Genomic DNA, 15,471 nt, shown 5'->3' with positions numbered 1-15,471 from the left:
AAAAAAAAAAAAAAACCACAAAACCAAACAAAAGAACTCCCCAAATACTAACTACCCCTACCAAAACAACCCAAACCAAAAAAAGTCCCAAAACCCCACCATCCAACGAGTCCCTTTTAATGTCTCACTATGTGAACTTGCTGTTGACGTGAGGTTTGCTGTTCCAAGGCTGAAAGATGATTGAGTCAGACAGTTCCTCTAAAATTCAATCCAACACTGGGTGGATTTGCCGTTTTTCCCACATTTCTCATTCGTTTTACTCTCCCTCACCCTCTTCGAGCTTGCACTTAGTTTCCCAGGTTTCAAGTAGTCATAATACTGTGATATTGTGCCTTGTGTAATACCATAAAACCTTTATTTATTTTTTCTTGATATTGTGGTCACATTTTCAGCTTCAGTTCTACTGGAGAGTCTTCAAATGCGCAGCAGGAATTTTGTTCCGTCTCAAAAATTGTATCACTTGTGTCCAAAGGAGTTGAAATTGGTGTTGCCAGCAACAGGCTAGGATTGGAGCTAATAAAAATGTGAAGATTCCTTGCTTAAGATGCTCCCTCCTTATAGTTCTTTTAATATATTTCTAGAAGCGAATTAATGGTTTATTAGAGTTGTTTCCAGCCTTATTTGAAGACTTGGTAGCCTTTTGATTCAGGAATGTGATGCGTAACTTGCTTTACAAAATTCTTCCAGGTGTCTGGGTATCTCTGCTACTCATATTTCAATTAAAGGTAATAAAAATGTCGTCAGGGGTTTCCAGCTAACAAAGCTGCTTCAGCATCTCTGTACGACTAAGAGAAGCAGACCCCATCTGCAAATGTTAAATTTACCGTAGACTCGTGGAATCACTAAGGTTGGAAAAGACCTCTAAGGTTACCAATTCCAACCACAAAGAATATATGTAATTACATGCAGTATAGCTTCAGTGAGTTTACAGGTGTTGACTCTGCTTTTAAACGTTTCTGTAGTTTTTCAGATTAAATGCTTTCTTGAGGGTGTCTTTATACGTTTCCGCTGGCGTCAAAAGCTTTGATGGGGATGCAAGTCTGCAGCTGAGCTTCATGGTCTTGGGAGAAGGTGGCTGTCTCTTTATTCTGAAGTTCAAAACCAGAGGAAGAGTTATGGGGGAATAGATGGGGTTCCTGCCCCTAAGGAAAGCCTCTCTCATTTTAGATCTCACAGTAAACATCTCCTGAGATCTAGAGGTAAAAAAAAATATGAATATTTTAAAAGGAAATAAACACTACTTTTGCAGTAAAATGAGGAATATGCTTGTTTATTATAGTAAACCTACAAAGTTCAGTGTTTGTAACGCTTTTCAGTTCCAGGACATTGAAAGGTCGTGCAAAGTATTGGAGCTGCGATTAATCACAGGAAGCAAAGTGGAAAAGACTTTCAAAGAAAGGAAAGAAAAATCTGTGTATGTAATTTGGCTGGGCAACAAAGGAGACCTGACTGTGCCTTTTATTTAAAGGCTGTAAACACTGAACTGGGGAAGAAATGTTTTATGGTATTACATAGAACCACTTACAGGAATAAGGAGATGAAGCTGAACAAAGTAATGCTTAGGCTGAATATTAGGAAAAAAATCTTGACATTGAGGTTTATTAGATTATGGAACACTCTTCCCAAAGGATGTGGTTCAAGCTCCATTACTAGTTCCTTAAAATTAGACTGGATAGAATAACAAACTGGAGGGAACACTGTTGCATGGGTAGGGGATGGACACAGTTACCTAATACATCTTTGCATTTCGCTTGCTTCCATGATTCATTTCCTGAAAAGCTGCTTCCAGAATGTGTTAATGACATCACGGCCCCGGCCGCCTCGGGCCTGTCGGAGCCCCTCCAGCTCCGGAGGGCTTATGTGGAGATTTCCTGGGCTACCTCTTCCCCAGCGGCTCCTGCATCCCAGCCATTCCCTGTCCTGCTGCAGCATCGGGAACAATGCGCGGGGTGTGCTTCGAAAATGTGGATGCACAGACACGAACTGGGCGATTCCCAGCGACCAGGAGTGGGACAGGCAGGGAGCTGGTGTTGCAGAGCTTGGCTTCACAGAAATAACTACCTTCTGCTGTTCTTGGCAAGTGGGATGAAATACTGGTCGCCTTTACAATAGTGTTATTAGGTGTGAAAAACCTCAAACAATTAAGTCATACTCAGTCATATATTTCAGTGAGCCAGTTGAAATAAATGAAATGTAGAACAGTCGTTCTGTCTCACTGATTTGACAAGAAGAAAGTAACTTGGTTTTTAAAACATTTATTCTATACTTTTTTTTTTTTAAATGTATAAAGAAGTAATCTAAAACGTGCTTTTAATCTTTCTGTAGCTTTTTTGTAGTATTTAGGAATTAAATACTGAAAATAAAGTATTATAATAAAGCACCTGAAATATAATAAAGCACCTGAAGTATAACAAAGCATGTGATAAAAAGCCCATGGCAATCCACTGTGTAAACTGTTGAGATGTGTGACTTTGACCTCGCACCAAGGACTAAGTGGTAGTTCGATGGGATGTTAAGCCTGGATATGCAGTTCCAAGTGATCACACACTGACTCTTGACACATCATGTACCTTTCCTGTATTCCAGAAAAGCAGAGTCAAGATGGACTGGTACGTAGCTGTTGTGTCAAAATGCTTTCAAATTCATTTTCTCCCACTTGTGAAATCCTGCTGCAGCCTGCTAATGACTTAGAGAGCAGCTAGCCTACCAGTATTTAAAATGTGAATTCATTTTGCTAGACTGTGCCTCACCCAGAAACTATTCATTTATGGTTGTTTGTAAAACTTTTTTCCTTCTGTGTCTCAAACTCGCTTGGGTTAATTCTGTTACTCCAGTGCCAGACAGGGGAGAGCATGAAGAATACTGCTGAAAATTAACAACTGCTACTTTTGTCGTTTGTGTTACTATGCCCAAGGTATAACGTTGCAAAAAATCTGTAGTCTATGAGATCTTTTGTCAGCTGAAAAAGTTACTGCAATTAAAAAGTAACTGCAAACAAAGAGTTACTGCAGAATTTAGGACAGCCATTTTTGTGCTTCTGAGTTTTGTAATTTCCCTACCCAAAGTAGGGAATTCTTTATTTATGCTCTGATTGGATGCACTTTCACAGTCAGAGGTTGTAGTTTGTGTGTTTATGCTCCAGATGAATTTAGTGTTGCCTGAGGATGGAATATTTCATAAACACAGAGAAATTATTCCGTATTTCCTATACTTCAGCTTTGCTCATTTCTTGCTGTAATGAATCTTCCCAAACCTGCAACGGGACTTTCCTAAAACGAACGTAGCTGCTGTTTTTATAGTCTTTTAAGCAAGTATGCCCAGTGTTCCTCACAATTGGCAGTTCAAAGTTCCCTGACTAAAGATCTGAGATGTTGAGGACGTGCTCATAGAGTATAAAATGCCTTTGATACAGCAGCTGCCTCCCTGATCCCCGTTCATCATTCCATGGACCACTTTTTCCTCTCCCATTCATTGTCACATAACATCCCCGTGGCAACTTGAGAAATTGCTTACATGGAAAAGTAACCGTAGGAAAGTATTTATGTATTTTTAGCTTTCTTCTAACACAATGCAGCAGCTGGAAACGAGGACAAGAGCCAGCACAACGTGATCTGCCAGCTCTCCACGGGCCACCAGAAAGTGTTCACCAGACCACAGTGTGAGAACCATTGAATTGACTTAAGAAATGTGACACACATAATAAGCATTAAGTTAAAAAAAAAAAAGAAATCAAACCAAACCCTCAAGTTCCCAAAGCTGCTGCTTGAATGTAATAAGAATTAAATAGTAATTGTAATGTTTTTTAATAATAGGTTATTCACTGGTTTTGGTGGAGGAAGTACACGATGGTATCAATTAGATGCAATGAAAATCACTTTTGCTTTAGCTCATCATCTGTATTTACTGATGCCTTAGATTTTATGGCAACACTGGACAATCTTCTGGATGCTGAAAGTTTCAGAAATAGGAAAAGCAGAGTGTGGAGCTAGGACTTGATTTGGACAGATTGCTAAACATAAGTTATAACTGTTTTGGGGTTTTTTTTTTGCTTTGTGGTTGGGTTTTCTTTCTGGTATTTAACATGTTTTTTACCAACTTCTATAGCCTCATCTGTTTATGTTCTTTCCAGTTTTGCAACAAGGGAGCAGGATTGTTGTTTTGGAAATGTTAAAATGACAGGGAGAGATCAAGATGATCTCTCTTTTCAAGATATTCATGTCTACTAAAACTCTTGTTTCATCCTTTTCAGTCCTGGAAGAAGCCTGAGGCTGCGCCTCAGCCTGGTGCCCTCTGAAAAATAATTTCAAAAGCAATAAAACTCATTGGGAAAATGCTAATGATGTATGAGAGGACTGGGGCTGTGAGATGAGGGAAGAGGGAAGGATCTGCTTTGTTACCAAGCTCCACTGAGGAGAGAGAGACAAGAGCATACTCAAAAAGGCTTTGCCAGTATGAATTGAAATTTAATGCCTATATTTAAACTTAATGAAGGACAGGCTGTTCAAAGGAAAGCTTGAAGTTCTGTTATTACTATGATTGCATTTTGCAGCTGCTATTAGATTTTAGAAAGAAAATTCAAATCTTCGTTTCATAGAAAGATGCTTCGAGATAAGTAATACCAATTTCCTCAGCATTAATTTAATGCTCTGTCCAGGGGGAAGGCTCAGAGAGTTTGTCTTCCAGGCCTTTATACTGAAGATTGGAGGGCGAATAACATGTTTTGTGGAAGAATTGCAGGTAGTTCAATAACTACCCCAAGGGAGCTCACAAATCAATTATACCTCACAGTCAGTGGATATACTGACTTAAAGTAACAGTGGGCACTGCTAGAAGTTGTTGGCTATAAACTGCAATGCTTTATATGAGTATAATGAGTTTTTAAAGCACCCTCTGCGTTCCTACCTATCTGTTGGTTTTAAAATGCCTTCAGAATCAAACTCCTAAAATTCTAGTTAGTCACATGAAACTAAAAATAAGTGGGTTTAAAACTTTTCTCCAAGGAGGTACAAACATGAGCCTTATTTGTGTCTCGTTGTGTAACAGAGACCAGGCACCGGGCTGAGATTTCTGCAGAGCTGTGTTTGTGTTAAGTAACAGTCAGGTGAAAGAAAGTTCTATTTTGATGAATGTGTCATAACTTCATTTTGCCATTAAGTGTTGTTTCACAGACTGTCAAACTACATTAAAGTCCCGGGTTTGTTTTCACGGCTGTGAACTGTGTTTCCAGCCAGCTTAGAGAAGGCCTCAGGTTCTCTATTGCAAAGAAAAATACCTTGCTCTTTAAGACCTGCATTTCTTGCTCTGCCTTGCATTGTATGAGTGGGGGGAAAAAAAATCTGTGATGGGTAGTTTGGTGGAAGAGAAGATCAAAAGTGTATCTATTATTTAGTTTTAAAGGTTAAAGGAGTTGGTTCCATATCAAAGTATCCAGGTATTTGACAGAAATAGTTGGCAGGATTTTATATTTCTCTAATTGACAAACATTTGACCAGTGTGGTTCCATGTGGGACTGAGTCAAGAAATAAAGCTGTAGTAGAGAATCCCGGAGTGGTTCAGGCTGGAAGGGATCACAGTAGGTCATCTGGTCCCATCTCGCTGCTCCAACAAGGTCACTCCGGAGCACATGGCACAGGATTGTATCCAGATGGTTCTGGAATAACCCCAGTGAGGGAGACTCTTTTGTACATTCTATTATTACTGTTATTATTATTATTGTCATCATCACCATCATCATCATCGTTTTCCCATCCTTTTCTGTCCCAGTGAACAGAAAAATTCTTAACCCATGAATTTTCCAGTTGTTTTTTTTCCAGTTCTCTCCTCCATCCCACCAGGGAGGAGCAAATGGTTGGCTGTGTGGTGTTAAACCACAACAACATTGAAGAGACTGTTTTAGGGTTATGGATTATTAACTTCATCAGGCTTATAATTAGGACCAGAAAGGTAGGATTTGGTAATGTAGAGGCTTTTCAATAGTTTATAAATCTTCAGAAGCATTTTGGCTCACAATGCTATTTCAGGTAATCAACTCCTCCCTCCATTTCACAGTTCAGTGGTTTAGTTTTGAGAACCCTGTCCTGTCTTGGCCACCTCCCAGAGATCTAGAAAGCTTTAAGAAAACTTTGTGAATTTCCATTTCCCTTGGGATATGTGCAGAAGTGACAAGAAAATAGGAGTAAATTAAATTTAAAGTGAAAATTCAGTGTAAAAGACATCCAAGCTCTGCATGTTGAAGTGTGTGCTGATGTCTAGGCCAAATTTCTCTTCATGCTTGTAGTGATGCCAGGCAGCACTAGTACTGTTACAGCCACCTATGGCTATCCTGTTGGCTTAAATGGGAATTTTCATAGAATTGTGGAATCCCAGAATAGTTTGGGTTGGAAGGGACCTCAAAGCTCATCTCATTCCACCCCCCTTCCACTAGATCAGGTTGCTCCAAGCCCCGTCCAACCTGGCGTTCATCCCTTTTAACCGTGGCATTTCCTTCCTTTTATTCTGTGGGGTCTTTTTTTGTGTGTTTGTTTGGTTTTTGGTTTTGGTTTTGTTTGGGTTTTTGGTGGTTTGTTTTTTGTTTGTTTTGTTTTGTTTGTTTGTTTGTTTTCCTCTGTGATGTTCTGAAAAAGCAGAATCTGAAATATGATTCTGGCCACGCTGTATCAGTGTATATATTGTTCCTATGTTTTCTGTTTACTTCAGATCTCAGAAGAATATACCGAGCAGAGCTCCTAAGGGGTTGCAGCATAAGCTGCTTTGCTTTACATGAAAAAGAATTTAAATATAGCCTTGTAACTTTGAAATATGCATAAATATAAAACCAGGTTTAGCAAACTGGTATCTCATATATCGGGAACTTATTACGTAGAACTAGAAACACTGTCTCTCTGTCCTCCCGAGCTGTTTATTTGTTGGCACTTCGGTCTTCAGTTTACGATCAGAAACAACATTTTCCTTAGAAATGTCTCTTAACTTGAGTACCTTGGGGGCAGCAACCAACTTGGGTGCTGCAACCAACTTGGGGTTGAATGTGACGTTGCACTTTGGAACTGAAAGGGGTTTTCTGAACCTGTTGCGTGGGGGTTGCTTTTCTGCCGGACTTGCCAGTGTGAGGGAGGACTTCAGGAGGTTACTTGGGTCGTGCCTTCATGTTCAGACTTCCCTCGCACGTGGTGACCTCGTTCTCCCTGGTGGAAGATTCAGATTAATCGGCAGTATTTTGGCCGCGTCCCCCCTTTCCCGACTGTTGAGGAAAGGTGTAGCAGTGGCAGATGCCAGCCTCAGAAGGGTGGGGTGGTAAAAAACCAAAAAACAACAAAAAAAAGAGAACTGAGCTGAAGTTTAGGAAAGGAAATGTGCCGAATTTGAATTCACTTAACGTATGATAAATGTATGGTTGTTGCAGTTTTCTTACAATAATTTTTTTTGCACTTTACCCCTCTGGATAACTCATGAGAGTTCGGAAACTAACTTCATGGTCAGCATCATTCATTCTGATTTAAAGGGCAGTGGATTGAAACCATGGTGATAAAGGGTTATTAATGGAACATGAAATTTTTGCTAAGAAGGCTGTAATTATAGTGCTTTTTATTATAAGAACTCCCTCAAGCTGCTTAACACTGAGTGGCATTAGTTGCCTTGCCCTTGACATGGCAGTAATTGCCCTGCAATTGTGCTGATGAGGGAGCACTGGTTTATTACATAATCTGACTATATAATTACGTTTGGAGAAAAGCGCTCTTTGGAGTGGCTTGAAATTTTGTAGGGCTGAGAGTACTTGAGATTCTTTTATTTGGTTACACTACACTTAATGCTTTGCATTCACATGGCTTGCAGGATTTTGTCATTTTCACTTTGAATCTCTTAGACTACGAGACTGAAAAGTAAACTTCCTTAACTTTTTCTGTCTTCTGTAAGAAGTGGCTAAAATTGTAATTAATTTTCAATTTAGGCATTAACTAGAAGAGGAAATAAGAATTTTCTAATTTTTTTTTTTTTTTTTTTAGTTGAGTTTTTTTTTTTTTTTTTTTTTTTTTTTTTTTTTTTTTTTTTTTTTTTTTTTTTATTTTTTTTTTTTTTTTTTTTTTTTTTTCCTGTATAACTCAAGGCTTTGGCCTGTTAAATGAATAATTTGATGAAATGCTCGGTCTGTGCCATAAAATTTGAAGATACACTCAAAAAAATGAACTGCTAGGCAGGCATTTGGGGAGGAATGTAGTATATACTGTGATTGAGAGGGTCTGCTTCTTATTCCCCTGGGAACGTATCAGGGGCCCAGATGTGATAAAAATGGAGGGTTTGTCCTTTTCCCTGGCTTTGTCCCCCAGCAATGCTGAGTTTGCACCATCTTTGTTTCAGTTTTGCTGCTTTCCTTAATTTTTTTTTTTTTTTTCAGTGGTGTAGTAGAGTGCCGTGAGCAGTAGTAAGGAAATAAGGACTGATGGACTTTCTGGAGAGGGATGAGGAGAGTCCTCTAATCCTCCCTTGATGCTCCTTCTCCTCTAATTGGCACTTGGGCACGTTGCTGGTCAGCTTGGCTCGCCAATGCTGCTGTAGCTGGGAACATGAATTTCAAGTGCAGTTAGTGTTGGAGTTTGTTTTTTTTTTTTTTTTAATGCTGTAAAAATGAAAATGGCGCTGTGTTTCAGGCCCAGACATCAAACTTTAAGCTGTGTAATAATGAGCTTTGACGAACAGCGTTTGGGGACTTTGTAACACCTTCCGCTATCCCAAGCCCTGTCCAGCATGGCCTTGGATACTTCCAGCGATCCAGGCGTGCCACAGCTTCTCTGGGCAACCTGTGGGAGGAATTTCCCCCTCACAACTTACCTGACCCTGCCCTCTGAAGGGGTTTTGAGACGTTAACATGCTGTTTTGTGCTCTCCTATGCAGCTGGCCTGTGGACGGTGTTCACGCTCGGCGGGGTGGGCAGCAAAGCGTCCCCGCAGCTGGAGCAGTGCTCCCCGCTCGCCAGCCAGAGCCTGCTGCTGCTGCTGGTCCTGGCCAACCTGACTGATGCCCCAGACATGCCCAACCCCTACAGGCAGGCCATTATGTCCTTCAAGAACACGCAAGGTTTGTATCTGTTCTTACTTCCTGTTGAAAGTGAGTTTTAAGTTGCTGTGATTGCTTAGAGGTTCTCCTTCCAGAAATTGTTGTTCTTCCGGCAACCCCATGGAAGAGCAGTAATTGTGCCTTTTCTTCTGGGAGTTTTGAGGTGAAGTTCCTCAGCTGCTGGAACTTAATGGCAGGGACAGAGGGAGGATACCTTGTCCTTCAGACTTGAGACGTTGTAAACTTTGTAATTCTAATCCTGTTTACCACTGGACTAGATGATCTCGAAGGATTCTTCCAAACTTGGTGGTTCTGTGACACCGTAATTTCATAAAATATAAATAAAACTGACCTATAAGTAGGTGGGTTATCCAAGAGTCTGCTGGAGTCACCTAAAACTTTACAGAGAAATCCTGTTTAGCTGGAGTCCTGTTCCTTAGAGCGAAGATAAGCAATTGAGTTGCTGCCTGGGTGGATTTGCTGACTATATTCTTGTGTTGCAAGTGTGAGGAAAAAAATATAATTTTAAGGAGATTAATTTTAATAATTTTAATAAGGCTAATATAAACACTTTCATGAGTTTTGTATGTGTGGAAGGCGCATGAGGATGGAGGTTTGTTCTCACGAGAAGAATTCTGAATCCTAACCTGGTCCTTGGATTTATGGTATGCCATTTCCAGGTGGTTGAGATCAAATTGTTGATAGAGGTTTTGCTTTGCTCTGTTTCTTAAACTGCAGACTTCCACTAATGTTTTATTTTGGTTGACTTTGATTATATTCACTAGCAGCCAGTAAATTTCGTTGAGAAGTATTATACACTTGTCATTATAAAATTTTAAAAGAACTTTTTCTACGTCAAAAGTAGCATGAAAAGCTGTATTTTCTCTAGTTGTGTACAGTTATAGAATGACTTATGGTTTCCCAGAAACTTGTTTCCACTTGTAATACTCGTAATTGAGCTTAAATTTGATTCTTGTAAACATTCTGAGGGGTTGGTACGAGGAAAGTGAGATCAAAAAAAAAAAAAAGGCTGGTTGCTCTCACAATGATTTATAGCATATGACTTTAAAAAGAAAACTGTGTTGGATTTTTTTTTGGTAGAAGTAATTTATATAATTTAATTGGGACAAAACTAGTAGAATTCAATATAGTTTTCTTTATTCTGCATGGTCTGGAATAGTTTAATTTTTCTGTTGATCAGTTTAATGTTCTGTAGAATAATACAGGATTGTGCTACTGTTGCTGGTAAGTTTCTTTCATTCTGTTTAGATTTTTATTACTGGTAGTGAAATGCTGTAAATCCAAGTGGCACAGTTTAAACACCCACAGAGGTGAAGCTGGAAAGTCAGTGGACACTTCTCAGCTAATGAACTGTGGCATCAAGGAGGGCAGTTGTTCTGATGTTGCCGTCTACATCCAAACCTACCCTCGTGGAGCGAAATTTTCACCCAAAGCAGGAGGTTTTGCGCCAGTTGGCCCATAGGCGTGGTCAGTAGGTTCAGAAAGGGCAGGTTTGGGTCTCTGCTGTGCCTGTGGGGATGTTGTTTTGGGGCGGGCAGGGCTCCCGTCGCCGCGGGGCCGCGTCTCGCCTCCGTGTGCGCACGGCAGCGCTTCCCGGCTCCCGCAGGCAGGAGGAGGGTTTGCTCCAGGGCTCCTGCTGACTCCAGCTGAATGGCTGGAGCTGCCACCCCTCGCCCAGGCCAAGGGAAGCGGCGGCTCCCCAGCACGTCGTCTCCACCGGGCCCCAACAAAACTGAGGGGAGCCAGGACTCCTGGGAGGCTCCTGGGGGGGCTCCCAAGCACTTTTTCCTTCCAAAGCAGGGGGGAAATGTTGTTCAAAATAAGTGACAACTACGGCATTCTTCTGCGCTGAAAGCTGTTTAGGAACTTTGCCAAGAATATGTGCTACAAATCAGAGAACCACAGTAGAGTTTGGGTGTGAAGGGACCTTCAAGATCCCCAGTTCTGCCCCCTGCCATGGCAGGAACACCTTCCATTAGATAAGGTTGCCCCAAGCCCTGTCCAACCTGGCCTTGGACATTACCAGGGATGGGGCAGACACAGTTTCTCTGGGCAACCTGTGCCAGGGCCTCACCACCTTCAGCATAAAGAATTTCTTCCTAATCTGTTATCTAACTGTCTCCTCTTTCAGTTTAAAATCCCCTTGTCCTGTCACTATTTACCTATGTAAAAAGTCACTCTCCATCTTTTTTAAAAGCCCCCTTTGAGTTCTGTTTAAAAGCCCCCTTTGAGCCTCTTCTGTTTCCACTGGGAATTCCTAGACCACAGAGATCTGTGCAGATGTTTACCAGTTTTTTTATTGAAACTGGTAAAGGTTCTGTGAACAGAAATCTGTTCTATTTTCACTTCCAGCTCTGGCGCAGAGTGTATTGTGAATATGAACAAACTGCTGTTAGTTTGAGGGATGTCAGACGATGCAAGGTCGTGTTTTACACCACTTAACCCATGAAACTCCTCACCACACACGTCTAAAGTCCTGACAGTGTCTGTGTTTCACTGAAATACCACGGTAGTCTTGACCTATGCATATATCCCCTTCATGCCAAGGAATGGATGGATGAGAGGTACTCCATATTGATGCCAGGGAACTAAACCTGGAAGTTTGGGGTGAATTGTCAGCATACTGGTTCCTGAGAAGACATTGTAGCTGTTCTACCTGCAGCAGCTCCTAGGACCACGTTGCTTCTTAGCAGTGAAAGCCGTTTGGACAAGAAGAATAGCTTCATGAAAAAAGATGAGTGTTTTGTGCAGGTAGAGGGGCCTAACTGGACCTCACGTGGGAGGAACACCCTCAGCTTTTTTGGCACAGCTGAAGCTTCATGAGACCCTATTAGGGTTTATGACCACTAGTGATAGGAGTTATGGATGATTTTTATTTCCTCCTCGCTGTGGTATCCAAATAAAATATTTCACCAAGAGATTTTTATCTGAATGATAAACGTTATTTGTTCAAGATTTTTCTCTTGTTTCTTTATTTCAGATAACACTGCTTTCTCATCATCGAGTCCACACGCTTTCCAGATTAACTTTAACAGCTTATACACGGCTTTGTGTGAGCAGCAGAAGTCTGATCAGGCCACTCTCCTTTTGTACATGCTTCTGCACCAGAACAGCAACGTGCGGACGTACGTGTTGGCACGGACAGACATAGAAAACCTGGTAAGTCTTTCTCTGCCTGCCTGATTCTCACCACAAGGGGCTGGTCCTGGGACTGTGGGTGCTGCCAGCTGCCAGTGGTCCCTGTTCTGCAGTGGGGGCAGTAGGTCCTACCTCACTTTTTCACTGGTTCTAGCTCACTCACTCATTTTTGTTACGCCATCTCGGGAGTGTCATGCTGAACATGTCACTGCAGTAAAGGGTAGTACTGGTAAAGCTAAAAGACTGTCTCTTTCCCTCTCTCTCTTGCCACTATTTATGATCCAGGTCAGACCTGCTCACTTCTGTGATCGTGGTGTAAAGAAACTGGTGGCAGATATCAGTCTATTCATTATTTTATTTATCTCTTTTAGGTATTTGGGCCAAAAAGTTGCACGAGCTTACTGTGCGCATTCAGGAATAATAGTTAACAAAATGAGCTGTAACTTGACTAACATGCCAAATGTCTTACAGGGTTGACCTGAGACTGAAACTCCTCATGGAGCAGCTCACAGGTTTTATGGAAATACAGCTGTAGTGAGTTTTTAGCCACTTAAATGGGATTGTGGTTAATGGGCAATATAACAGACACCTGGTATGGTTTTTGTAGGTTATAAATTAGCTTATGCTCCCCACTTTAGTCATGTCACAAACCACTTTAACAAATCTTACTTATTAAAAAGCATTCCTTTAATAAGATAATGGCTGTCTGGGGGGATTGGTAACGGAATAGAGAACCCTTTCCATTTTAATATTTGAAATCTTGCCAGGTAATTAGATCCCTTGCCTGTTTGATGGCAGATATGGAGTGAGTTTGGTTTCAGTCCAAGTTCCAGCAGATGTATTGCTAAAATCGGAGTTGATAGACGCCACTGTTGGCAAACGGGGGTGAGATGGTTGATCCTGAAGTGATTCAAGGCTGAACTCCTGTGTCGTCTGCTGCAGATGATCTGGGAAAAGGCTGAGTCATTCTGCATGAGTTCTGTGAACAAATGGTCGTGTATAATTTTTGGGGGCAGTTAGTGTGGGATATGAGGAGCCTAACAGCTGCTAACCTGAACAATTTGCTGTGTCTTTAGAATCATCAGATAGAATCCCAGAATGGTTTAGGTTGGTTGGAAGGGACCTTAGAGCTCATCTCATTCCAACCCCCTGCCATGCGCAGGGTCACCTTCCACTAGACCAGGTTGTTTGGAGAAGAAAAGGTTAGGTATGTGCATTGTTTTAGAATCACATTGTCTGATACCTTGTAAAACTTCCAGAAAAGCCATGAGGTGCATGTCTCAAAACAACTCCCAATGCAGGTACTCAGATGCTCTGCAGTGTGGGATATTTTCATATATTATCACCTAAAAAAAAAAAAAAAAAAATTAGAAAATCCCAGAAATCATCAGCAACATTTAACACTTTGTGGGAAAATCTGGGAAAATTCAGAAAAGCATGACTGAAAAGTCAACAGTATGTTTTTTGGGGGGTTGTTTGGGGTTTTTTTGGATAGCAGCATTAGAAACTGTCTGCTCCTATTTTGCTCTTCCTGCATACTGCTGCTTTTTTGTGATCTCTACTGACAGGTTACTGACATTTTTGCCCAATTCTCTTGTTTTTATTGGGACAGTAGGTGAGAATGAGCAGCAACCAACTGAGAAGAGCAGTTTTAATTGCTCAGTCACACAGACCCAAAAAGGATTGGGGTAGTGAGATCAAAGAAATCGTGATCTCCTAATTACAGCCCTGCAGCGAAAAAAGCTAATTCATTCTTGGGCTTGTAAATTCGATGAAGGGACTTGAATATTGGACCTGGTTATTCCTTCCTTTGTGGCAAGAGTGGTGCTAGTACTTGTGGTGGTGTACTACCATGCTTCATAAAATAGTGACAGGCTGTTGAAAAATGGAGAGACAGTGCAGAGAATTTTAATTTTTATTTGCCCTAAAACTGCCAGTAAAACTGGGAGAGGCTTAGGAAGCTAACATGGTAGGCCAGAGAAGAGCTGGAGAAGCATCAGGACGTGTATGTGCCTTCATGAGGGGGAATCCTTGAGCAGAGAGGACTCCCTGCTTGCAGAGAGGGGTGGTGAGAAGTAAAGCCTGGAGGCTGATTCTCACAACCTGGAGGTATGGGAGGAAAACAGTGAAGTTTCATTGCACTCAGTGCATCCCATTTGTTGCGTTTTCCCCTATTTTAATTCTTCTTTCTGTGCCCAGGAAGCATCACCACAAGATGCTCTGTAACGTTTCCTGAGGATTTTTGAAACGTGTCTTTGCTCTTTTGTAACTTTGGTTTAATTTGTAAATTGATTCGGGTTGTTTTTTCTTAACTGTTGTAGTAGATATTGTCTCAGCTCGCTTCCTCATTTGTATGTGAATCTCCTTCTGTCAGTTATAGGTAAATACCTTTCACCTTCTGCTGGGATTCACGTTTTATCGGTAGTAAATCAACTTCTTTGCTCTTGCAATAAATCTGTTCGGCCTGGAATGAATAGAATCTTTGTGTGTCTTTCGAAACTTATGTCACTTTGTATAATGCTGTAGAATTATAATATGGATTAAATATCTTGATGCTGTTTGGGATGTTCACATCTAGGATTTGGCAAGGATTCTCCAGGAAGTGGGGGGGCAGTTGAAATAGGATGCAGTTAGCAAATATTTGATAGGCATAGCATCGTGGTCTGTGGATGGGAGAATGTTGAGCCTTTTCCTGTTTGAATTAACACCAATATTGCAAGTAAAAATACCAGTGAGATTTCTGCTTATAAGAAATGAGCTATTCAGTGTGTTTGCTTTGGCTGCTGAGTTGAGCTTTTGTTGCTGCTCGACATGACTGGACTGAAATAATGTATATGATGATGTATTTATATCAACTGATGGTACAGCAGTATTTTTTCCTGTGGTATAAATTTGGCTTAGGCAGGTTACTGCTTGTATTTTGTTGATTTCTAAAGACAAGCTGTTTTGAGACACTTTACTGGGGAAAAAACCAACCTGGGACTGAATATAGCACCTGCAATTTTCAGTGTCTGTTTTTACCTGCCACTTGTTTTTGGAGATTAAAAGTAACTTTTTAATGGTGGCTGTGTCTTGCCAGTTAAAAGCTGCTCCTGATGGGGGAGTGTCAGTAGTAGTGCAGTAGTGGTGGTTTACTGACTATAAGGGCCAGTAATACAAAAAGAGGTGGCGGGTGGACAAAGCCACAGCATAAAAAGGAAGATCCCTGAGATGATTTCCATCTTTTGGAGAAAACTATCTCCTCCAGATTCTGGCTGGCCATCT

The 15,471-nt window shown here is 41.1% G+C and overlaps 1 protein-coding gene across 4 annotated transcripts in view; it reads left to right on the top strand.

Moving 5' to 3' along the window:
- The window catches only part of DYM (dymeclin), a 206,929-nt gene that overhangs the window by 67,622 nt on the left and 123,836 nt on the right, over nt 1-15,471 (top strand). For all 4 annotated transcript variants that reach the window (XM_027896872.1, XM_027896874.1, XM_027896871.1 and 1 more), the window contains exons 9-10: nt 8,887-9,069; nt 12,050-12,228. In XM_027896872.1, the coding sequence (XP_027752673.1) occupies nt 8,887-9,069; nt 12,050-12,228 (362 nt within the window). The remainder of the gene's footprint in view (nt 1-8,886; nt 9,070-12,049; nt 12,229-15,471) is intronic.

This window comes from Empidonax traillii, unplaced genomic scaffold (genome assembly GCF_003031625.1).
Source record: "Empidonax traillii isolate 1590-97213 ecotype Southwest subspecies unplaced genomic scaffold, ASM303162v1 scaffold519:size850040, whole genome shotgun sequence".
Taxonomy (NCBI): Eukaryota; Metazoa; Chordata; class Aves; order Passeriformes; family Tyrannidae; genus Empidonax; species Empidonax traillii.
Note: the sequence above shows the minus strand (reverse complement) of the source record. Positions and strands in the feature narration are given on the sequence as shown.